The sequence below is a fragment of the Patella vulgata genome, chromosome 4 (assembly GCF_932274485.2).
Source record: "Patella vulgata chromosome 4, xgPatVulg1.2, whole genome shotgun sequence".
In the NCBI taxonomy this organism is placed as follows: domain Eukaryota; kingdom Metazoa; phylum Mollusca; class Gastropoda; family Patellidae; genus Patella; species Patella vulgata.
The window spans coordinates 69,980,779-70,006,951 of record NC_065882.2 but is presented as its reverse complement, the minus strand read 5'-3'; the positions used below and the strand labels follow the sequence as shown (position 1 = coordinate 70,006,951).

The window sequence follows — 26,173 nt, the reverse complement described above, 5'->3', positions numbered from 1 at the left end:
AATTGATTTTAACTTTATCAATTTGTTTAATTTGGTTAATTTTTCTAATGATTCCAAACCAGATAGTTGCTCAACACTGGAAGTAAATATAGTTTTAAGGTAATAATTTAAGACTAAGAGATAATTTCCAATACTCTTTCATCTATTTTTGTAGCACAAATTCGAAATCCTGATAACCCTGAAGTCTTAATTGAGGGAGTGTTATTCCGGGCACGGTATCTTGGATCAACACAATTAATATCTGAAGGACAACCATCTAAAGCTTTAAGAATGATGCAAGCACAAGAAGCTGTTGGTAGAATAAAGGTAAACACAAATAATATAAAATGTCCATCTCTCATTTTTGATGATCAATTAATAAAATTTATTTCCAGAATGAAATGGTCAACATGTATTTAACAGAGATAGAATATATTGCAATACTAATATATTAATAAACTATAACACATACTTATGGAAGAACAATTACTGATTTATTTGGGCGACGTTTCGAAGAGTATTCTCTCAACGTTTTCAATTGAGAGAATACTCTTCGAAACGTCGCCCAAATAAATCAGTAATTGTTCTTCCATAAGTATGTGTTATAGTTTATTGCTCTATCCAGTTACTAAATGCCTCTAAAAGATCACTAATATATTAATTGACATAAAGCTCTAGCTCAGTATTCTCTATGTATTTCGTTCATTTTAGATTTCAAGGAACGGAGATTTAGCTCCTTTAATATAAATTAAATTAAAAATGTCCTGTTATTGGGTCTACTACTCTACAGTAGAGAATTGTAATTTTTTTAAAGAGTGGAATTATTTGGAAACCTGATAAGTGTTTGGATTTTAAGAGTAGGATTATCTTGAAATCCAATGTGTTGATCTTCCATCAAAACATAGGCAAATATTGTACAGGTCCAAAAGACCTTCAGTGTTTACTTCGGCCTTAGGACCTCTGCTAGTACGTACATGAAGACCACACCACACACAAATAAAACACATGGCATTAGACAAACCTGCAGGCAATGGGACAAAGCAAATTACACCAACATTTCAAACAATAAACATGTATATATATATCAAATTAAGTGAATTGATACTTATACCTAACCTGCTGATTACTTTGAAATTCAAAAAAATATGTTTAGAACTGTAAAATAAATTGGTTCAACACCTCCAAAACCTCTCCAGTTATTGGTAGCCTATAAATTGACAGGGGTTCTGATTTTTTGACCAAGTTTAAATTTCAGTGAGATTACGTAAAAGATAAATTTTATGGCTTGCTGATCTATAGGTCATCATGACAGAAACAGTTAAACTCTGTTACTCCTTCAGAATTAATCATCATCATACTTAAATAGATTCCAGGTTTCAAAGGAAGTCAACAAAAGTTATTAAAATCACACTGCAAACAATGTTTCATTATGGGTTAGACTTTAAGGGCTTCTTTATACAGATTCAGTTTAGCACTTTTCATGTTAGTTTGTGTTAACACTGTTTTATTTTTTATCTGCCTAACAGGCCTTTGTCATCACTTCTGTCTGTTGTCCGCCCAGCGTTAACAATTAGACTAAATCATTTCATTGATTTTTATACGCCCACATAGAAATGTGGTTGTATATATACAGTCACCCCTGTCCATCCATCTGTTCATTGTCGACAATTGCTTGTGAACACTCTAATTTGTCATCTGATTGTTTTGAAATTGATATGTTGTTTACATCAGTGAGATGAAGAAGCCTATTTAATTTAGATAATTCCTGTGAATACTCTAACGACCAAAATTATTATCCGATCTGTATGAAATTTATATGCATCATTTAAATTAGTGAAACGAAGAAGCCTGTTGAATTATTATGGTTATTTTTATCACTAACTTTTAGAATGTGGAGAGCGCTATATAAAAATAAATTATTATTAGTATTACAATCAACTATCCAGACCATCGGATGGTCATGATTTTAAGTGGATTGAAACATGGTCGCCATTTAATAATTTGATTCGAAAATGGATAATCAAGACATTATTATCGTAACAATGGTACTTGACAATCGAGATTATATTCTTCAATATATTCAATTTTCATTATCTATATTTAAACTAGCAAGAACTGCGAGCTCTTAGTCTTAATCTAAAACTTACATCATGCGTCGTTTTCAAACTGTAACCCATTTCAATTTTCATTAATGTCATGACTTATTTTTATTTGTGACAATTTTTAGAGGTGATTGCCTTAAAATCATAATGACATGCTGTGTCAAATTATCTAGGATTTTTTTTTTTTTTGCTCAGAAATAAAAATTTAGCCATTTTAAATTCCTTATGATGTAATCTGCACAGGACAAAATTCTTTGGAATATATATAATTACTTTGACGTTTTGACTAGACTTCTCTTGTCTTTATCAAGCAATAATCAACAGTAATTGTATGCCATAGAATTGTGTCCTGAGTATTCCCACTTCAATTCCTAAATGCAATTAAAATCAATAAATAGAAACTAGCATGAAAGCCTGCTTTCTCTCTGTCTGGCATTGTTCAGATGTTGCTGAAAAAGTATGTTAATTTATAGCTTTTTGAAATGAAGTTCCAAAATGTTCATATGAATAAAACAATTATTAACAATATTAGCTAATCCTAATGATGTCACATTATAAAAAATGTTCATTGTGCAGTAAATTTTGCGATTTTTGGACATCAAAACAAAAGGGCTGGAACTGTAAGCGGAATAATTGAAATTGTGTTAGAGGGGATTGTTTTAAATATTCAGTACAAGTTGATGTATTATATACATTTAGTGAAACATCTTATTAAATTACCTGCCAGAAAGCAACCGTTACTTTTCTGTAACTATGATGAATAGCAGCCATTACATAGAAATGGTGCATTTTGACATGTAATTTCACACGAATGTTAGTTTTCCTCCAGCTACAATTGAGTTTACAGTAATTGTTTCTGCAATCTATCAAAGTTTGAGTGTACTGAGGTAGTTCTGGTATGAAATTTACTGGAGTTTTTGAACCCAGGTTTAAAAGTGTGTAATCGGACAATCTGATTAAAACACAGATCCTTTTTTTTTTTTTTTTTTATAGTTCAAAATTTCGTTTAATTTGTCTACTACAGTTGGATATGAAAGAGTTGTTAAATAAGCCATGTTCTGTTGGGTTGGGTCAAATTCTTATCGTCTGGCACATGGAACTGTGGGTAGACATTCGCAACAATGGAAAATAAATGAAAGCAAAAGTTATGTTTCCGAATATCCACTTAAAACACCGAAAGCGTCCGAAGCTGATTGGTTAATCAAATGACTGACAACATAATGTCAACAAATGCTTGTATGACCCTTGACAGGACCTCCCACTACAACCCGTCAGATCTTCATGTAGTGGAGGCCATCGAAAGCATAAAAATGGAAAGAAATATAGACTGTAATATAATCAGATTTGTAAGCAAATAATCCTGGCTGCCTGGCTGGCTAAAAATCATTTTTAGCTACAATCTATGATCAAATCTTAAAGATTTAAGCCTTAAAATATTACATTTTTGATTTAGTGATTGAGATGTCAATATTCCCCCCTCCCCCCACCCAAAAATAATTATAGATTTCATAATGCAGTTGACTGCAGTTTTACAAACCTTTATCAAAATTTCTGAAACAATAAAAAAAAGAAAATTCCATCAATAACCACCACCCACAAACATGTCTGAAAACAGAACAAGTTTCTGAGATATATTCTTGAAGACAGATGCTTGTCAATGCAGGGTTCAGCTTAGAAAAATATAGAAAAGCAAATTATTTTAAAAACTTGAATTTAAGTATTGATTATGAAAAATATATAGGTTGCCTGATAGGTAACAACCACTTATTGATTTCTAATGGTGAACTTAAAATATGTTTATGTTTTAAGTGAAAAATAAAATTTGCTAAAATTGTATCATCTAATATTTGCTTGTTATATTTATTCCCTTCATTTAACAGCTGTATGACACCTAATATCCTTGCTGACTGGAATATTGAAATTCTGTTTGAAGATTGTGATCCATAAACTAGTGATCTTTATGAATTGATATTCAAGAAGCCAAAACAGAATATTGAAATTGATCTAGATTACATACAGATCGCAAGTCTTATTGAATATCAAAATTAATAAGTTCGCCTATCCGTGCAGTAAAGTTGTCATGTTTTGTCTTGATAATCAAATGACAAGCGCTGCATATTACTAAAGACGGTGAATTAAACAATATGTGTATAATTTCTGTTACGTTATCCATAATATGTAGAATCTGTAAGAAATAGTCCTCAGATTCTGATAATTTTCAACTTTTATTATAAGTAGTCCTAGTTATCAAGATATCATATATCTGGATGTACAAATGATTTAGCTCAGGTTTACTGGATGTACATACACGAAGTAAATGACATGGTACATAATTGAAGAGGAGTATGATTTGCCATGCAATAATAAAAATCCACATTTTTTCCATTTAGCACAGAGTTAAACACATACTTGAGTGACTAGGGAACTGGACTCTCAACTAGAATGTCTTAGCATGGAATTCTGGTGTAGGCCAAGAATAACCATGAGGAATTTTCTAGTTTGGTTCCTACTGGTCAATTTGAATTCAAAGAAATGTAAACATAATGCCCACTGTCTTCTCTTTAGCATTGTGTATGTGACAATATTAACCATGTTATTCTCAAAATTACAAAAGCAGTCCAGTTTAGACATGTGTACACAAATTTATATAGCTCAGAAACTTACTTTAAATTTCTGATTTGACCAAGAATGATTGTTCAGTATTTCCCAACTGTTGGTTTTCAATAATTCATATCCTTTATCTTCATTTATTTGATTATCTAAATATAATCGTCATCAACAATTCAAAGTCAAAATTTTTCATCCGAGAGCCACAAACACATCACCAGTTGATCAGTCCACATATAAGAGTTGTTTGCCTTGTGGTGAAAATATGTCGTCGGATTGTAAATGAAAGTTATATTTAAATCATTGATGAGTTTTGCAAAATATTAATAACTGCAAAAAACCCCATTTCTTTCCATCTGAAGAGCCCCAGGAAAGAATGATCTAAGCCACTTTTTCAACAAACCCCAGTTAATGGCACCATCTGGTAGCAAATTCTGTAAGCTTTCTGTGGAACAATCAATTTCGGGTAAAAATGATTGGAGTCACATCGAACCAAGGCCCTTCTGAAATGGCCTCCCGGACAAATACCCCCATCGTACCCTTTTTTTGACCTTAATTTGGCTGAAAAGTGGATGTCAGTTGTTGTACTGGTAATTATGATTCGTATTAAACATCATTTTGAAGTTGTAATTAAAACCACTCGTTCTGTTCGCGTCAAGCATTCTCGTCCAAAAGTCTGTTTTGCCTTTTATGTGAAAAGACAAAAATGTGACTTAGATCGTTCTTCCCCTGGACTCTTCATTTATATTCCTTCAAGTTCAAAACATACCCAAGATGATTGATGACTGTCTCACTAATAGATTAAATATTCTTCGGTCTATAACTGTAACAAACATGACACACTTACTAATCTATTATTAATGTTTTGTGCATTCTATCGTGTAGGCGTCGGTAAGTGTTGATGGTATCTGTTGTCAGTATAGTACCGTCTGCATGTTTTATCTGTCTGCCATGTGTTTAGTAAGAAACACACCTATCTGTACTTAAAACTTTTTTTTTTGCAAGAAAATAATTAAGTTTAATATGTGTACAGTAATTTAATAGATATTTCTTCCTCTTGTTGCTTCTTGCACCATTTCATTTAATTATATTGCACTTTCATGTAGTAAGGAGTTTTTATTTGTTCCTTATGTTGTATGTATATATGTCAGTTTTATACACCCAGTGTGGGTGTATTATTTAATGTCTAGTATTATCTGTTCTCTATTTGTTTGTCTTCACACAAATTAGAATTAACCTGGAACGCATCCTGTATTTTCAAGAGCATTATGCAAGAGCTAAATTTGCTAATTGTAAGGTGTTTTTCTGACTTCAGATCTGATATAAATCATTGTTTAGACATTTATTTTAATTACAAGCCCATGATGAACTCTCGAGAGCATTGGATGGTTCAGATATTGAATGGATTAGACAATTTCTGTCATATCTGCATTAAACGTTTATATTATATAGCCAGAGACTACCAATAAGGGCTGACAATCAAGAATTATAATGGAAATGATACTTGGAAAGTTAAAGAATAAACTGAGTAGAGTTTCCATCTGCCAATGATTGGCAATTGATGGTTATTTCATGCCAGAACATCAAACATTTAATATATTTATTTTTCGTTATTGATTTTTTTAACTATTATAGCAAGAACAGACAACTTTTTCTCTAAATCCAGCTTAATGTATCATTAATCATGATTGTGAAATAGGATGTTCTCAAGCCCCATGTCAAAACAATTAAAAACTACAATGAAGTCATGTGAATTCAAAATGTTTTGTATATTTGTGCCGAATGTGTTATGTTATGTTTTACGTTCCACAGAATCTTGTTTTAATGGCAGAGTCATATTGATGTGTTAATTCTAGTACCTGATGAATTAAAATTAGTTAAAAACAAAAACTGTGTAGTATGCTCTATTACCAGTAGAACTCCTCGGTTGTTGGACTGGACACGCATATGTATAAGTTATATAAACACTATATTTTAACACCGATTTCAGTAAATGTCCATATTGATAGTGCATTCTTTTAACACCGACTTCAGTAAATGTCCATATTGATTGTGCATTCCCTAGTGGATTGAATAGTTGCGCGATACAAACATCATTATTATTATTATTATTTGTATAATACTTGGAATTGGATTGAATATTAAAGGCAACTCGTATGAGACGGTTTGGGTGGTTATTTTTGCAGTAGATTATAAGGTCTGTCATCCTTGCCATGTGTCATGGTTTCAATCCCCTGCTTTCACATGATTAGGAATAGGATTGCCGGCCAAACCACATAAATTTTATGTGAATTATTAAAATAAAGACATACAGTATGTTAGTCCTGAAGTGGGGTTGGGTGGTCTGGTGGATTAACGTCTGCACCTGAAATCATTAGGTCTGTCATTGAGTCAGGTGGTGTGGTTTCGATTCGCAGTTTGTAAGTGACAAGGAATAGGATCACCTGCCCAACTTTATGGGTTTTCTCCGGGTCCTCCCACTTCTAAAGACCCCATTTGCACAAGCGAATTATTGAAATAAAATTGAACCATATGTTAGTCCCTAAAAGACATAGCTTGTGTTAAGTGAATGTTAAACCCCATTTCTCTTTCTCTCCCTGTTAGTCCGGAAATGCCCTAGTTTGTGAAAATTTGATGTTAAATCCCATTTATCTCTCTTGTTTAACGGAAGTATGCATTTTGTCCATGATAACATATTTCAGATTTCTTGTAAACGTCTTGTTCAGAAGTCATTTTTTGTTTTTCTTACTCAATATCAAAAAATGTCCTGTCTTCATTGTTCTAGATGGTATAAAACAGTTTGTTAAACCCCATTTAATTCAGTCGGTAAAAAAATGTAATATAGTAATCATCCAGGCTCTAAATATGTTATGCCGCTGTCATTTGGTGTGTGCTCTGTTCCAGTGTTATAGATTCATGAATATTAACTAGCGAATTATTTGTGTCATTCGATCGTGTCTAACCCGAGGTTACATCTTATCGTTATGTACTATAGTATCAGTTGGACAGTCGCACTCATTATTGCTACTCGGTGCTAAAGTCGCTATAGAATTGCTCTGTTATAATGCCAATAAGGGAGTCTCAAGTCCCGAATCATAATGTTCAAAACATCTATGGAAATTACTCTCCCAAAATCATTTATGACACTTAAATTACTTTTGATGGTTTCTGGCAAGATTCTGATCAAAGTTATTATTTCCAGGATTGCGTGTTTAGAAAGTTTAATAAAATCTTCCACACGATCATCTCTAGGGATTTTTTATTTTATAAAGAGCACTTGACTCTGCATGCTTTAATATTGGATGTTTGTATTTTCTGTTAGAGATATTAGTATAGACAATATGTCATCTGTACATCATTTTATTAAAGTCTTACTTCTTATTTTTACACAAAGCATGTTCAAATTTATTATTTTCAAAATGTAAATTAATGCATTGATTGATAAATGAAGAGAATGATTAATTATCATGCATACCTATTTAGTAAAGACTGTTAATTGATCGAATCATAGAAAAACCACAACCATTCCATGAATGTTGTAAAATATTCCAATTACCAGTAGTTTATTGTATTTTAAGTTTTAATAATTATTTCTGTAGTATAATTTGATTGTTTTTCTGCATTTTGCCATCAGTAATTAAAAAATATATATGCATCACTTTCAGACGTTGGGCACATTACATTTTGGTGACAAATTTCAGGTACATCACTTTACCAATTTAGAGATATTAGGACATGTGTGGATACATTTATTGTGTGCCAGTTTTGTATTGCAATCAGAATCTGCTTTTCATTTTAGTTTGTCAATCAACTCAAAGCTGGTTCACCGAAGTATTGACCTAAGCAATTGTTACATTTTTTGGGATGGTTATCTCCTTGCCAACAACAATATTGTGATTGTTGAGTCTTTAAAAGGAATATCAGTTCAAAAATGGTTCAATTCCATTTATTATTTTAAATTATTATTAACATTCGGCATTCCTCTGCAGACGATAAAAATGGGATACGTAAATGAATGTTTTGGTTTAGCGCCTTTTTGTCTATAAGCCTTTCAGACAAGCTGTTACCATCTGAACCTATTGAATTAAGCCATAGAAAATTTGTATTTTTTTTTTTTTCAAACAATGCAAATGACGATCAGCGGCTTTAATGTTTTATTTTTGTTTTGAAGAATTATGTTGGTTAAATGCATATCAATTGATATTAATGAGAACCTGTGGGTATAAATTCTACCTCCGGGAGAGAACCGGGGATGAACAAAAGTCTTCTTTTCATTCAGAAGTATAGTAGATCTAGAAAAAGAAGCATGTTGTTACGTTAAGTTATGAAATGAAATTAAATGTGGTTTAATATCCTACTGTTCTGCTCCGAATGTGGTCTTGTTCCATATTTTTACATATAAACTCATTAAATGGAAATATACATTTTCTTTGTAATTTAGATGCAGCAGATGTCACTGTGGATTTAATAAGAATATATTATTGTTTGATTACAGGCACCAGAAGGTGAAAATCAACCTAGTACAGATGTAGATCTATTTGTATCAACAGAGAAATTAATGGTATTAAATACAGATTTACAGGTTGGTATACAAACAATCAATAATATTATATGACCTCTGACCTCTTAATACATTCTACAACAGATGTCTCTTATTTCACATCTTAATACATTCGCAAACTATAAATTAACCCCTTAATCAGTATTTTTGAAATATATCCATGTACTCTTAAATCATAAGGGGTTTGGTGGTCTAATGTGTTTACTTTAGATCGTAAGGTCTGTGATTGAGTCCAGTGGCATGCTGTCGATTCCCAGCTTGTGACAAGGAAAAGGTTTGCCTTTCCGACCTCATGGATTTTCTCTTTGTCCTCCGGTTTCTTCCCACTGTTAACGACCCCTACGCGCTAGTGAATTATTGAAATAACATAAAACCATATGTTAGTCCCAAAATGACTTAGCTTGTGTTGAATGGACGTTAAAGCATTTTTTCTCCCTCTTAAAATATACGTGCAAAACATGGACAAAGCTAGACTAACAAAATAGTGGAAGAGCTTGTTTTGTTTGATTCTAATTTTGATTGACCTAAGCTACTTGTTTATCAATTCTCAGATCTCTCTGAAGTTTAATTTTAGCCATTGTGATTAGTAAAAATCATTCTTGCCTAAGTCACAGCAATTGTTCATTAGATGAAAGCCAAAAGGTAAATTTGGGTCTATAGAATACAAATTTCATAGTTATGTTGCTATACCTTACTACTAGCCCATTGTAATTATAAACCACAAAGAACAAAACAAAAGTAAAGTCTTTACCTCAGCTGATACTTGCTTTCAGTGGAATTCTCCAATTGCTCATAATGGGGTTTAGCGCCCTACTGTTCCGCACGGACAGCACATTTCTGATAACCCAAACAGCGAAAGTTATCATCTGATTACCTTTGCATGTTTTGTTTATGTAAGCTCCCATTACCTAAAAGAAAATAAGAATGAGGAAAAGTTTATGAACTGTTCGGACGATATGTTCTGTTGCCTGGCAATCTTAACTTGGAGAAAGCTGATGAGACTGGAAATTGATCAAAAACAAATTCTTTTGGAGTGAGGTGTTTTAGTATTTTTTTAATTGATGTTTGATGGACGTTAGTGTTTTGGTAATGGCTATAAAAATGTTTGGATATTGTTTGTATTATGTCTGTGAAGAATAATGGTCAATGGTGATGATTTGGACTATGAATATTGACACAAACATCCTATTGTTTATTCTAGACACCACCACACAATGTCTGTAGAAGTATATTATCAATCAGACATCTTATTATATACACATCAAACTCTTTAGTTTCATTGTACTCAAAATTCCTGGCATATATAGTCAGTCACATGAATTTCCTCTTTAGTTTGATATGTACATTGGCAATAGGTATAACAGTCCTTCACATACAAATATTTTTAATAAAATACACAGTATATTGCTGAACATGCCTCATTATGATCAAGATTAAATTTCTGACTTATTTTTATACGCCAACACATAGTTTGGGCGTATGTAGTCATCACCCTATCCGTGAGTCAGTCTGTCTATACATCAAAAATTGGCATGTGAACACGATTGAGGTTACAGTTTTTAACAGATCTTTTTGCCAACAACCTTATGAGCGAAATAGGGACTGCAGTTTTTAATGGATTCTTTTCAAATTTGGTATGAAGCATTAATCAATTTCATCAATAAGTTATTATCCAATAATTATTCTCAGTTATAGCCCTTGATCATTTTGAAAATCTTCTGGAAGCTCTAGAGGATAGAGTTATCATCTGATTGCCCTTGTATATATACTGATACTGGGTTTGTTAATTTGTTGTTTAATGATCAATTTTCTTCAATTGGGTCATTACAAGTACTGGGTTTGTTAATTTGTTGTTTAATGATCAATTTTCTTCAATTGGGTCATTACAAGTACTTGTTGACTGCCAAGACCTTATAGACAGTATGTGGTCTTATGTTGTGTTTATGTCCAACACTCATTAATCTACAGTATTAAAATGGATATTTGTTATATAAAGAAACCATATTACATAAGTGTAAGATATCATGTAATTTACTGTGATTTATTGTATATTCAGGAGATAATGATGGACCATTCATTGCGTACTATAAGTTATATAGCTGATATTGGGGATGTATTGGTTTTGATGGCTAGAAGAAGACTTATAACCAGTCCTGGAGAAGGTCCAAACAGACGAAGGCAAGCCAAAATTCTCTGTCATGTGTTTGAATCCGAAGAGGTAAGTGACCATGCACAGTTAATGAATATTATAACGCATATTCTACATGATTACATCAGTCAGAGGATGACTCGAACATTTGTATTTAAACATACAGTACATAAGGTAATGTGATAATGTGATTAGTAGGAAAGAGTGATTATCATCTGTGATGTACTAAGGATCACATAAGATAATGTGATTAGTAGGAAAGAGTGATTATCATCTGTGATGTACTAAGGATCGCAATAATTGATTCTGATCTGAAATATGAGAAGCATTTATCACTTTATAAACACCTATTACTAAGTGTAGTTTAATGGTCGAATGTGAGACATTAAGTAATATATTGATATTGTATGAGTACGATAGCACAAGGGCAATATCTTTATATTACGCAATATCTTGCATGTGACCATTAAACAACTTAAATACAGATACTATCCAGCACGTGCATTTCAATGAAATACATCACACGCGTCCAATATTGCAACTAGTATAAATAATGTACACTTGGCACATTGCCCGTACCATTATTTGAAATAATGGTACGCCAACATCAAAGGATGAAGTCACATCTGTGTTTTAATTGTTGATAATGTTCAATGAATCATCAACAAAATCTATTCATTTCATTGAATAAACATAATAGATGAAAATTAGTTAATGAGAAGACTAAAGGTATTGTATAATGACTGTTTATCTTACAAGTATAAATTATAGATCAACTGGATATAATTTCTGAATACATATTTATTTCTCGAAAATTTGAATCCAGGCGATATACATGTACATTCTGCTTTTAGCTGTGCTGAGTGTCTGTTAATTCTCTCTTCTAAGATGTAAACTCATTATAACTGAATACAATAACAACCTTAAAGTAGCTAAGTCTCTAACTCAATATCATCCAAAATCTTCAACATTGAAAACACAAATTATTTAACAATTTAAATCAACATTGATGTTGTGATCTTACCGGGAAGAGATGGGCTTCTGATATCCAATATTTAAGACAAAATAAACATTTTACCATTGATACACGAATCGTGTACCATAATGCGTTTCAGCGTCATTTGTAAAACGGGACTTGAAAAACGAGGCTACGCATATTCCACAAGTCAAGTCAAACGGTGACTTATCTGGAGAGCATATGCAATAAATACTATCGGTGTAGACTGGAATAATCAGGCGCTAGAGATTGCCATTCAATTGAGACTTCTGGCGAATTTTGCCGAACATAAATGATTAGAAATTACAGTGAAAACATAAAAGATTGAATGTAAATCAGTTTATATACATTCATAACATATTACATTATTATATATATGCGTTGCGACCCGTTTGTATCAATTTCTTGGTCCCAAATATTAGCGATTTAGCCCCTTTAAATGAGAATATCCTCTTGTTGTTAATACTTGATTCTGTCAAATTCGTTGATTGGATTTTTATTTTAGTTGCCGGTTATGATTGATTGTCTTTGATGATTTATATCTATATAAATTTTGTAAAAGTTTTGCACAGTGTGGTTGGTTCAAAGCTAAAGCTAAAGTATTAAAACAATAAATCATAAAATAGGCTGGCATGCATTAAAAATGTACTAAAATTGTTATTACTTTAATGGCCATATTACAACTAATTTATTTTAGAATAAAAACTGAATTTTACTTTTTGTTCTGGTATGTTGGGACTGAATCTGTACTAATATTTGTGAATGTTGTTGTCTGTTTGTTTGTCTGTCTGTCTGTCTGTTCAAGATTTATCTGCTACACTAGGACTGACCCAAGGATGACATTTGCTGTATAGGGTTAGTTCGGCCCAGGGAGTAACATTGGCCTGATGGCATTTGACTACCACGTCCAGTTGCGGGGTTCTGCTATTTCCGGTTTATGGCTATACCCGTGCTATGCCGGGTCTACCGCTAGTTTTTAACATCTTCCTCTTTTATAAAAATAACAAATCAGTTTACCAGGATTATGTTTCTGCACTGAATAGTTCTCTTTCAAGACAAAAATGAATTAGTTTGAATTAAACTTATTTGATATCATCAATCAAATACTTGTGCCTGTAACATTAACACAAAGCTTTATTTTTCGATACATACTGAATTTGGTGTTCACTGTGAAGTGTGGAATTCCTCATTCAAATGATATTTTTGCAAAGATTTTAATGGCTATTCTGTTACAGCTTAAACATGCATTATACAAGAGCTAAATCTTCCTATTGCAGGTCTTTCTTTAGGCCTGAAATGTTATATAAACTAATAATTAGACATTTATTAATATGACAAGACCATATCAATTCTCTATGCCATCTGATGTGTCCGATTTTCAACAGATTTGAATCAGATCTGTGGTTCAACCAATCTGATTAAAACACAGATCCTATTTCGTTTCATTTTTGATAGTTCTAAATTTTGTTTTACTTGTCTTTACTACACTAGGATCTGGAAGAGTTGTTTTATTACCAGCTTTTTGGTTGAAGTGAGGGATAAGCCAATGAAACAGTCTGTTACGGCGCCTTCTTGGCGTGCCATGCACAGAACTGTGGGTAAACCACTAGAATTATCAATGCTGATTGATTAATCAATGTCTGACGTCACAGGATCAAAAGCCGCTCGTACGATCCTGGACACAACCTTCGAGAACAACTTGTCAGATTTTCATGTAGTGTAGGCCATCGAAAGTATACTGAGCGCCATGGAAAACACATCACTTAGTTTTTTGTATAACAAAATGATCCTGTAAACATACCTTATTTATTTTGCTTCTTATTGTGAACAATATTCAAAGGGGAACACATCATTAACAACACATTTGTACACTTATGGATGTTTAATCTGTAATCAACGGTACAAAGTCAGAGGGGTCAAAACCAAAAGTCAGTAGCGCATGTGTCCTCCACAGGCTCTTACGCACGCTGTGCAGCGACGTCGCATGGAATTTACCAATGTTTGAAAGAAGGCCTGGGACAAATTGTCCATTCTTGGACAAGAGCAGCTTCTAAAGCAGCAATGGTGTGCATCTGTGGTCTTCGATATAGACGGCGTCCAATCTCATCCCAGACATGTTCTATTGGTGCCATGTCCTGAGACATGGCTGGCCAGTCCAAGACATTGATGTTGTTAGCAGCCAGGTAGTCCATACTAAAACGGGCGGTATGCGGACGTGCATTATCCTGTTGGAAGTGCTGAAGTTGTGGGTGCGCTCAAAACATCGGAACAACAATTGGTTGCAAGAGATCATCACGGTAGGCTACAGCATTAACGCGACCCCTGCAAATGTGTAGGGCGGTCTGGTGATGAAATGTGAAACCTCCCCACACCATTACACTTCCCCCACCCCATCGATTCGTTTCAAAGATGCAGCAGTCTGCAAGACGTTCCCCAAGGCGTCTCCACACACGTTGACGGCCATCAGCGTGATAAAGATGAAAGCGACTCTCATCACTGAAGAGCTCACTTTGCCAGTCTACTCTTCTCCATGTCTGGTGTCCTTGAGCCCATATCAAAGGCCGCTGATGGTGAGGATAGCTCCAACTTAAGGTCGTTGTGCACGGAGTCCTACTTCTCTTAGACAACGTTTTACGGTGTTGGCACTTACTGGTCCTTGTCTTCCGACGACTGCTGCACCTGTTCGAGTCGCTGGGCGGTATCTGTCACGCAGATGAGTGACCCGGATGTAGCGGTCTTGAGTCTGGGTTGTAACGCGTTGTTGACCAGGACGTTGACGGTCACGTGTTGATCCAGTAACTCGAACACGTTCCACCAACCTTACAATAGTGGACTGATGACAATTGAAGTGTCTGGCAATAGCACATGTAGACATGCCAGCCATGGACATTCCCATGGCTTCATTCCGTTGATTTTCAGTAAGTCTCGGGATCTCTAGCTCGATTCCTTCACATGTCCAACAACAAATTACGACAGATTGACGTTTAACAGTTCATGTACTGCACATTAAGTTGAAAACATGCTTTTAAAGGGCTCACATACAATGCTGCACGTGAATATTGGGTTTTTCATGTGCATCTTATGCAATTTTTTTTTGTGCACAAGGGCCGATATTTTTTGCGTTTGGGAGCATTGTGTGAAACAATAGTTCATAGTATTGCATAATATTATACATACAAAACCACCTAGTAATAAAATATTTGGGAAAAAAAGTGATGCGTTTTCCATGGCGCTCAGTATATAAAAAAACGAAATTTAGATCTGTATTTTAATCAGATTGGTCCGATTTTCAACAGATTTGAATGAGGATTTCTCGGGTCATTCATTTTGCATTATCTATTTTTGAAATATTATAGCGATAACGGCCAGCTCTTTATCCAAATCTTACATAATGCCCTTTAATAACAAATTTGTGTTATTTGCAAATAAAAATAGTCTGAGAGTCATGTTCTGACGCAAATATAATCCTAAATAATTAAGCATCTCTACAACATTATGGAAATGATGTTATTTTAATATAGCTCTTCAGACATTTGTAGTCAAAAGCTAAAGAAAGTCCGAGATTAAAAATAGACATAAGAAACAATTGAATATTGTAACAAAAGAGTCTAGAAACCAGACACCAAAGCAGAAAATAGATGAAAAGCTAAAAAGCCAAAAAAAAAAAATTAATTAAATAACAAGATAGCATAGAAAATGAGATAGGATGGATGAATATTGTTATATTAGGATATGATCAGGTTGCCTGGCAACCATATACAGTAATTAAAGCTAAGCCATGGTAGGGCTGGAGTTAATGATCTGTAGTAACTAATCATTTCATAGCAGGGTAAAGTATAAAAAATTTGTGTCTTTCAATTAATTTCCTGTTAATTTGCTGTTCACTTGAATGATGCAACATAGTAGTCCACAAGTAATTTAGCAATTCTAACAGTTTAAGGCTCTGGTACTTGCAATATTCTTGAACAATTATCATGTCACGTACTGTACATGAGCATTATTCAAGAATTAGTGTTTTCAAACCTAGTTGAACAATGTGCATAGGTCGAGAGCCAGTGACACAAAACTGCCTCATTGCATTTTAAAAGGTTTGATCATGTTAATTGGCAACTATTGTTAATGTAAATTTGGCATGGAGGGGCAGATGAAAAGGAGAAAAAAGGGCCAATATTTGCTTCATAAAACATGATCACATTTATTTCTAAAATGTTTGTAAGATAAAATAAGGTAACCAAAGAAAAAGAAAAGTATATAATATGTTTTAAAGGGACTATCCCGATTTGAACAGAGTCTCAAAAATAAAAGTCTGAGTTCGTATGAAATTTAAGCGCCAAAATATAGAGGAATGGTGTATTTACCCTGCCTCAAGATTTCAGCTCAAAATATTGAGTTGTTTGGACGTGAACGTCAAAAATGCTTATCCGGACACATAACCCTTTTAAGATTTCTGGTCATTTTTTTCGTTGAGTGACCTGATAATCTACCACCGTTCCTTTAGAGGTCTATACAGTGAATGACCCATGTGCCGTGCTGGATTACAAAACGTAAATTTCACCTACACATTGTTTTTATAAAATAAAAGTCTGGTTTTATCCAGACACCGCATATTACGGCTTGGGACACCGGTCTCCATTTCCAGATGAAGACTGACGGGTTTAAGTTGTTTGAAAACATATCACAAATATTGAATTAGTTGATTGGTCCTGAGGTACAGAGTTTTAACGCAAAATTAAGCAGTTTTATTCTCCAAAATATACTATTCAAAAAAAGTGGGGGATATTTGATTTTGGGGGCATAATACTAAAATATGCAAATGACTACGAAAAAAGTCACTATAGAACCTAACAGAAGAAACATTTCCAGTTACATGTGACGCCCAAACGCACCAATAGCTACCGCATGGAATGCAGGTGATGCTTGGGATCATCATGGGGGCCCAACCCAAGGTTTGCACGACTCTGACTTTGAATGTTACAGTCATTGTGGCATTGAATTCCAGGGTGGAAACATCAGTTTAATTGTTTTAGTGACCAGAAAACAAATTTTGATATGCGTCGGCTTACCCAAAATGAAAGGTTATGTGCCCTTGGCATGCTACAGATCTGTACAGGACAGACCACGCTCAGGTCGACCAAGGGCGACAACTCAAGCCCAGGATCGATTTATCCGTACCTTGGCCTTGAGAAATCGTGTCATCACAGCAAATCAGATCAGCGCTCATCTTCAAACAGACACTGGTGTGAGAGTAAGTGGCCAGACGATTCGGAATCGACTGCATAGGGGTCACCTTCGCGCCCGACGTCCTCGCGTGATCCCTTGTTTGAGAGATCATCACATTCAGGCAAGACGTTGTTGGTGTAGGGATCGTCAACACTGGGATAATCGACGCTGGAGCAATGTGATGTTTTCAGATGAGTCAAGGTTCACTGTTGATTTTTTGGACAGACGTAGGAGGGTGTGGCGTCGTCGAAACGAGCGCTTCCAAGACGTTAACGTCATCAGACATGATCGATTTGGGGGTGGTTCTGTTATGGTGTGGGGAGGCATCACTGTTGCTGGAAGAACGGCTTTACATGTTGTTGCAGGGCGTGTTACAGGCCAGTACTACCGGGACAACATCTTGGCAGTCCATGTTGTGCCGTTCGCACGACGTCATGGCCGCCGTTTCATCTTCCAGGATGACAACGCAAGATGTCACAGGGCCAGGATCGTTACAGGTTACCTCCAACAACAGAACATCACCACATTACCTTGGCCAGCACTGAGTCCCGACCTCTCCCCCATCGAGCATGTCTGGGACATGCTTGGACAGAGGTTACGTCAACGTCAACAACGTCCTGCCAATGTCCAAGAACTTGCTGCTGCGTTGCAACAGGAATGGGACAATCTGGACCAAAATGACCTTAGACGTCTCATTAGGAGTATGCCACGTGGGATCAATGCTTGTTTGGCAAACAGAGGAGGATTTACCCGTTACTGACTTGGTTGTGATGCTGTGGTAACTTTGCTGTTTGACCCCGGGTATCATTTTACCCTTATAATGGTCAGTCTGTGCCTTACTTAGTCTAACGATCATTTGGAATAAATCGATGAATGTGAACTTCATTTCATTTTGTCATTTGTTTCTTCGTCAGTTTCATTAGGTGACTTTAATAACACTTAAAAATCAAATATCCCCTACTTTTTTTGAATAGTATATTATCGGGATTGGCCCTTTAACTTGATGGACATGGTTGATGTTTATAAATTAATAGCAATATGGCTACTTAAAGGTATTATTTTTCATCCCCACGCATCAATTATCTACAGGATGTTACAGTATTTATTTAAAATCGACCATTTAAGTTATAAATCTTATTTAAATAGATACGTTATATAATATGTTACAATACACAGATGTTTTAGATCTCTAAACTTTAAACAAAATGATTTATCTGTTTCTCTTCAGAACCAAAAGAATGAATATAAAAAGTTATTTTATTGTATTTTACGCACTCTTACATTTATCATCATTGTAATAACCAATATTTATCCTCATAAAGAATGAAATCACAAATAAAAACCGCTTGAATCAAAAAATCCACTTCAGGTAATGATTTTTGGATCAGCAATTTGAAAGTAATTATATTTAGCTTTCTGTCGTGAAATTGCCTTTAGCGTAAACAAGAACATGATAAATAGGAATATTATAACAACAATGAACGAGTATAGATTCTGTCTTGTATTTCCGAAAATAAATTCTCAACAAATCAGGTTTTCATGAATTTATTTGCAGCCCAATAAACTATGGCCATTTCAGACAGATCGTTTGGGTCCTGTGGAGAAATTACCCTGAATGTAAGAGCAGAAGAGCATGAAATCACTACCTAAACTAATATATCTATATATGTTGCCAGAGGGATAATCTTAGCAGATGCAATCAATGACTGCTCAAACCATTTAACCTCAATTACTTGTCATTTCTTATATGTCATTATTTTATTTACCTCCTTGGTAAAGAAAAATGGAAAATTAAATTTACTTTTATTCAACAGTTTGTAACAGTCTTACCGTGATACAATAGAGGGGAAAAGCTTTTGCTTGGATTGTTTGAGAACCTTTTGTTAACAATTTGCTTGTAGTTAATGAGTTATGATTATTTAAATGTTTCTCAGACAGTTTTATCACTGATTTAATAATGCTTCTTCATAAATATATGTTTTATGTCAAGACATTATAGATCATCTATTATTTAGTTTAGTGGTTTTTGTCCATTATTCTCGATTCAGTTTAAAATCACAGTTTCAGTTAACACGCATTGTTTCTAGAGCTTTTTGAATCAGCGGGGTGTTGAATTAAGAGTTTTTAGGTCAACTGTCCTGAAATAGCTGTAGTTTGTACTCTTGTAGTTACGTAAGCTGCTCCGATTTGATGCCACACATACAGTTTACTGTCCGGCAGGGCTTCGACTTCAAAATTTTGATTACAAACGAAAGTATATTATGTTTTTTTTTTGTAGTACAGTATAGTGAATTCGTGTGTCTATACCACTGAACTAAAAGAAAGTAAATATTGAACTACGAAATAAAATGTTAGTAGGGCCTATAATAATTATTTATTAATGAAATATTTCCTTTTGGCTATTTAAATAGGTTTTATTATCAAAATTTCTTCTTTGGTTAAAAAGCAACTATCGTGTATTTGGTATTGTGTAGGCATTTGGTTTTTTAACTGTCCAATTTCTATTACCTAGTTTTAGAAATGATGTACATTGGTTAAATCATCAGTTGTTGTTATTGTTTGCATTAAAAATAACCCTTGGTTTCAAAACAAGAGAGGGGGGGGGGTAGATGGCCGAATGGTTAGCATGTGCACGCTGTATCATAAGGCCTGTCATTGAGTCAGCTGGCATGGTTTCGATTCCCCGATTGTACGTTACGTGACAAGGAGTAGTGTCGCCTGTCGAACCTCGTGGGTTTTCTCTGGGTCCACGTGGGTTTTCTCTGGGTCCTCCGGTTTCCTCCCTCTGCTAAAGACCCCTACGTGCAATTATTGAAATAAAATTGAACCATGTGGTGGTCCCGAAATGATCTAGTTTGCAAATAAATTAAGGTATTTTAATTTCACACACCTGTAGTTCAAATTCACAGGTAACTGCTAAAAAGCTCAAATTTCTGACACAACATTTAATTCCAACCATCTATATCAACCAATACAACTTTCCTTTTATCTAGAGAGATCTGTTATATTCAATCTTTGGTGTCTAGTTTCTGTCTAACAGTTCTATTTAAACAGTATGCACTCCTAATATATATAATGAAGATCGAGACATGCCAAGGACCACGGCCACTTAATTAACACTTTTAGAGGATATTAGCATTCTTAAACAATGGGAATATGTTTAGATTAACTGTTATCCTTTAAACACTAATTTCCATATTAAACAATCTGGATGCCATACACAGAATCTAAAACTAGGCATCATTTGTAAACCAGCAAACGCCTCCTCATTATTGTAAACAGGGTAGTTTCTGGGTGGCTGATGTTAAACTGTATGTATGACATTAAAATTGAGCATCAGTCATTCCCACTCAACGCTTTATGCTTTTCATAGATTCTGGGTGATTTTATAGTTTTTTTCTTTCAAATTCTGAATGATTCAAAACTAAACAATCTATAGAAAATCAAGCACAGAAATCTGCAAAGCTAAGTGATACTTGATCGATAGTGAGAATATTCATTCAATTTGATAAAAACCACTTCTGAACAGCAAACCCAAAAATTTCTTTTAACTAACAACTTGTACTAAAAGCCTTATTTCCACATCTCTTTGACTTTTGTTAAAATTGAAGTTGGAGTTTATTAGATTTTTGTTAGTTTGACTTTTTTTTAAAATTAAAGTTTTCTCCTACAATTATGCTTTTGGAGTTTGTTAGATTTCCTTAATCATTAAACATACATTATGCAAGAGCTAAATCTGCCTATTGCAGGTCTTTCTTTAGACATTAATTAACTTATCCAGACCATGATCAACTCTAGATGGCATCGCTAGCCTGCGATGTTTATTGCATTAGGTTCCGATTTGCTGTTGGACTTCCATTCATAATTTAATCATGAAATGGATAATTAAGACTATGTTTCTTATCGTACTGACTTTAGTAATGACGATCGAGGCTAGGCCGGAAATTCAATCGCTAAATTTTCAGCAAATTGCATTTACATTATCTAGTTTTTAACTATTATAGTGAGAACTGCCAGCTCCTTAATTATCTAATCTCCCATAATATATCTTTAATTAGTATCTTATTCCACATTTCATCAGCAGAATGATTTATAGGTTTGGTTATAATCCAAATATTTAATTTAATTGGGATGTTATGAAAGGTAGAATTTGAAATGATATAATTTATTCTTGAAGAGACAGTGGCTTTAAGCGTAAGTCAACTGTCAAATTGTTTGCGCTGTGACATCAATTTCCTTCGACACAAGATATTGAATATAATGTGTCTATATTAGCCCTAGAGAAACGACATTGTCTGAGCTGAAACCAATTTGTCATATTTCTCTTGTCGTCTTCGACCATCACTAACCTCAATATCTAAAGACGCAGTCTAACTGACGAGTTCAAACAGACGAAAATATCTTTTTAAAAAGTCTAATTGTATCAAATCAATCTAGTCTACATCTTTGAGAAGTCGAAATATGGTAATTAGCAAAAATCCAGAAAAAAATTTCAGTGAATAAAGGCATATTACCTCTGTGATTAAAACACAAATCCTGTTTTATTTCATAAAAATTAGTTTTACTTCCCAATTCTGTCTTCATGTGTAGTGGAGGCCATTATTATATATAAAAAACAAAACAAAAATATAAGAAAGGTATAATGTAGCTGGCTGGCATGACTTACGTGGTTGAAGTAAAATAAAAGTCTGATTCCAATTTGCATTCAGTTGTAATTTTGTAGAAAACTCCTAAGTCCTTTTTCTGCCTTTATTAGCCCAGTTGGTGTAGAAAAGTAGGATGTTAAGACCCATTTCATTTCATTTCATTTCATCTTAAGTTCTTCAGCTGAAAGGGAAGAACAGGTTTATTGGCTTCAACAAAAAACAACTCAAAAATTGATTTAGAAATTGATTACCAGTATTACACAACACACACCTGAACACAGGTTATTGCAGTTTTTAAGATGGGGTAAAAATAACAGAAATAGACCTTTGAATGGATTGATTTAATTAACATGATGGACAAAAAACCAGATGTGCACTACATGTATGTAATAATAACAATGTGTCATAAGACGAAGAATAAAAAAAAGTCAGGTTACTATTTTATCGGGTCAGTTATTGAGGTGTCTGCAGGATTATGGGTAGAAAAATCAATGCAGAACAATAAGGCTTGTGATATTAACGATATGAGACCGTTATCAGCTAACGAGGTGAAGCCTTTATCAGCTTACTACCATAGATCTATTGCAAGAAGCTGCTTAACTCTCTGTGCTCAAGTGAAAGAGATCATGTCGAGATTGCCGACACTTGAAACAGTGAGGCGGTACCTAGTTCATTATTTTTAGATGTATACAGACTTACTTCTTACAAACTTTTCAAAGTGTTCAGATGGGCAACAATCAGATGTGGACTAAACACTTCTTTTTCTTTATATATCGACTCAAATGAATTAGTTGACTGTGTATATATATATATATAGCGAAGGTTATTTCTGTCGCGAGAGACATCAATCATTAAATTTCGTCCTACCTCAAGTTGAAAACCTATAAAACTGGTCAGTTTTCACTCTGAAGATTACACAAACGTGAATGGCTATAGTTTTAGATGGTATGACTTCATTGATTTCTACCAAGTATAGCAGATGTAATAAGAGTTCTTCGGGGCCGATTCAAACAGTTGATAGCAATGTCATCTAATCACTTGGCTTTCTGTCAATTGGCTTTATTTAACACTGTTATAATGGCATTTAAGAATATTTCTAAATTGTTATAGACATTGACGTTGTCTGTTTACTCATCATTCTGTGTTGATTTTCTTTGTTTAATGTACTTTTTATTACTTCTCCATTGCTGAAAATAGTTGTTTGTGTGAAGCTATTAATAAAACGAAGCATTGTGTTGGAATGGTTAATCAGATTCTTCATACAGTAACAGGAAGAGGTGCTCAAATCGGACTTCAAAGCATTTTATTTCTGACTTCTCGGAACTGATGATGTCTTTATAAACCTGATAGACTTACTGGTACTTAAACATGGATTTTATTAAAAGAAGAAACGTAGAATATGGATACGTTAATATATGGTAATATGTTCGCTATTGGTGGAAACATTCGTATCCCGGAGTACAGTAGTACTAAATATGAACCCCTGGATGTGATATATGAAACTCACCGGGAGGTATGGTAATATGTATAATTATCTATATCGTAATAAATCATGGTCTTTATGACAGACCTACTGATTATATCATACTGACTGTATTAAACTTTATTTCTAATTTCCTAACCCATATGTTATAAAGTTACATTAATATGTCATTGAAATAGTGAAGTGTCTGTTTATTAATTATTTCTTTGAAATTTGAAATGTAAATTGACAGTTGATAGGGGATGTCCATGGCGGATTATTATCTGTTCATTGACCAAATGTGATCACCTCCAGAGCTAAATGAGACTGTATAAATTTTCTTTAGTGTGAACTTCTCATGAAGCACAGGCTAAGTTAAAACAAGTGTCATAGATCTCACATAATTAGTGGATGACCAGCTACTTCTTTATGAAATATATGGTTTAAACAATATTGTATTTTATACAGATTTATATAAAATATATGATAACAACAAGCCTGAAAAAATGGCATCTGTCTCTGGTAATGTCAGACACAAATTCAGGCTTAAAACCTCTGGTGCTTGTCATTCTCTCTGGCACTGAAATGATTTATTCATTAATATTTTTTGTACATGTCCAGCCCAAAGTTCATTAGTGCCCAATAATTTCGTCAGGTACATGTACATCTAAAACCGTTAACATTACAAGCTTTATCAGCTTATATAAGACCACCTCCTTATAAAATATGTCTTACCCTTTCCATCTGTAGCAGAAATCAGTTCGTAATTGTAACATAAAAAAAAGATCAATGTTTATATTTTAGACTATTTGAAGTTGGCCTATTTTCAGCTTTTGACTTTTATTTAATAATAATAATAATGACTTTTTTTAAAGATTGCAAATAAATTCTATTTTTTGAACAAGTCAATAACGACTGCTTTAATAGCTTTCTACCGATTTATCATATATATAACATTCATTTGGTTGCCTGAAATGCGTTTTTTTTGTAATATTCCCCCCCCCCCCCCAAAAAAAAAAAAAAAAAAAAAAAAATTCAATCCTAAAACATGAATTTTATATTATTTTCCATTAAGTTACATAGAAGGATTTATAAAGTCAGCCACGAGAGCATTAAAAAATTGTTATATCTCTAGTTATGTTACATAAATAATTTTTAACACAAAATGTTCTACAGGTGAGACTAAACGACCTGGTAATGCTTATGGATCAATCATGTAAATTTAGGAGAATAGTTGGGCATAGATATAGTACCATTAACTATAAGAGCTAAAGGATTCAAAGTTTAGAAATACAAGATATACAAATTAATCTAGTAAATTGCTCAAGTGGCTATGAGAATAACCCTTGACACAATTATATGTAATACAAGTTACTGTACTTTGTAAGTTTATGTCTTGTGACATTTGGACAAGGGTTCACTTGTCTTGCTTGATAAAGACCAGAGAAACCTCTTTGAAAATTTGCCAGAAATAAACTTCTAAAGTAACTTGTGCCGGTATTCCATATAATTGTGTCATGGGGTTATAATCTAATAGAACCTGTACATTACTATGAGAATGTGCTGTAGCTGACAAATAAGTCTATGGTGACAGCGGTAACGATTACTTCTTCGCATTTTAGGGGTGCCTGTAGTTAACAAATTTTTTGTTGTACTCTTATACTTATATTGGAATTAAACATACATTATGCAAGAGCTAAATCTGCTTATTCCAGGTCTTTCTTTGGGCCTGAAATGTTATCTAAATTATTAATTAGAAATTAATTAACTTATCAAATTTGATGCCATCTCTAGCCTACAATATTTAGCGGATTAGAATACATATTTTGAAATTTAAACATGTTACAATGGCGTATCAAGACTTTATTTTTTATCGTACCGACTTCAGTAACGATGATCGATGCAGGCTAGCCTAAAATTCAAAAGTTAATATCTCGGTTCAGAGTGGAGCAATTTGAAATTTTCAGCATATTCTATTTACGTTATCTATTTTTTAACTATTATAGTGAGAACTGTCCACTTTTTATCTAAACTTCTATAATGCCCTTTTAGCATGAGAATATATAAGCTAAATGATCTACATGAATATTTTAATCTGAAGAGCATTTACCCGAATGCGATTCATCTAATTAAGAAAAAAAAATCAATCTTATTCATTGTTTAGAAACTGGTTGGCATATCAACCCTCTTTTATAACCAGTCTTTTTTTATAGCTCATTTATTGAACGTGTAAAAGTTGATCTTACTTGTAGTTATATATTATACATGTTACTCATTACTCTATGTTAACTGGTTGCCACTCTTGTTTCTTAATTCCCTCATGACACATAGCTAAATAGATTATGGACAATTTTTCTCTTTTTACAGAACATAATAAATAATTTACCTGTCATACTTACATATGGGTTTTATAAATGGTGACAGGATTATTTGCTATCATCATTGTTAAG

General features: G+C 33.7%; 1 protein-coding gene and 1 long non-coding RNA gene across 6 annotated transcripts in view; one reads left to right on the top strand and one right to left on the bottom strand.

Moving 5' to 3' along the window:
* LOC126817331 (golgin subfamily A member 6-like protein 22) overlaps positions 1-26,173 on the top strand; it is a 108,088-nt gene that overhangs the window by 43,867 nt on the left and 38,048 nt on the right. For 4 of the 5 annotated variants that reach the window (XM_050544200.2, XM_050544197.2, XM_050544196.2 and 1 more), the window contains 3 exons: positions 155-306; positions 9,184-9,270; positions 11,306-11,467. In XM_050544200.2, coding sequence (XP_050400157.1) covers positions 155-306; positions 9,184-9,270; positions 11,306-11,467 — 401 coding nt within the window. The remainder of the gene's footprint in view (positions 1-154; positions 307-9,183; positions 9,271-11,305; positions 11,468-26,173) is intronic. The other variant, XM_050544199.2, reaches the window with a different exon arrangement.
* On the bottom strand, positions 10,007-23,405 carry LOC126817332 (uncharacterized). Its single transcript, XR_007678979.2, has 3 exons — positions 23,129-23,405; positions 22,282-22,442; positions 10,007-10,157 (listed from the first exon to the last, which is right to left on the bottom strand). It is a non-coding gene; the product is annotated as an uncharacterized LOC126817332 (long non-coding RNA).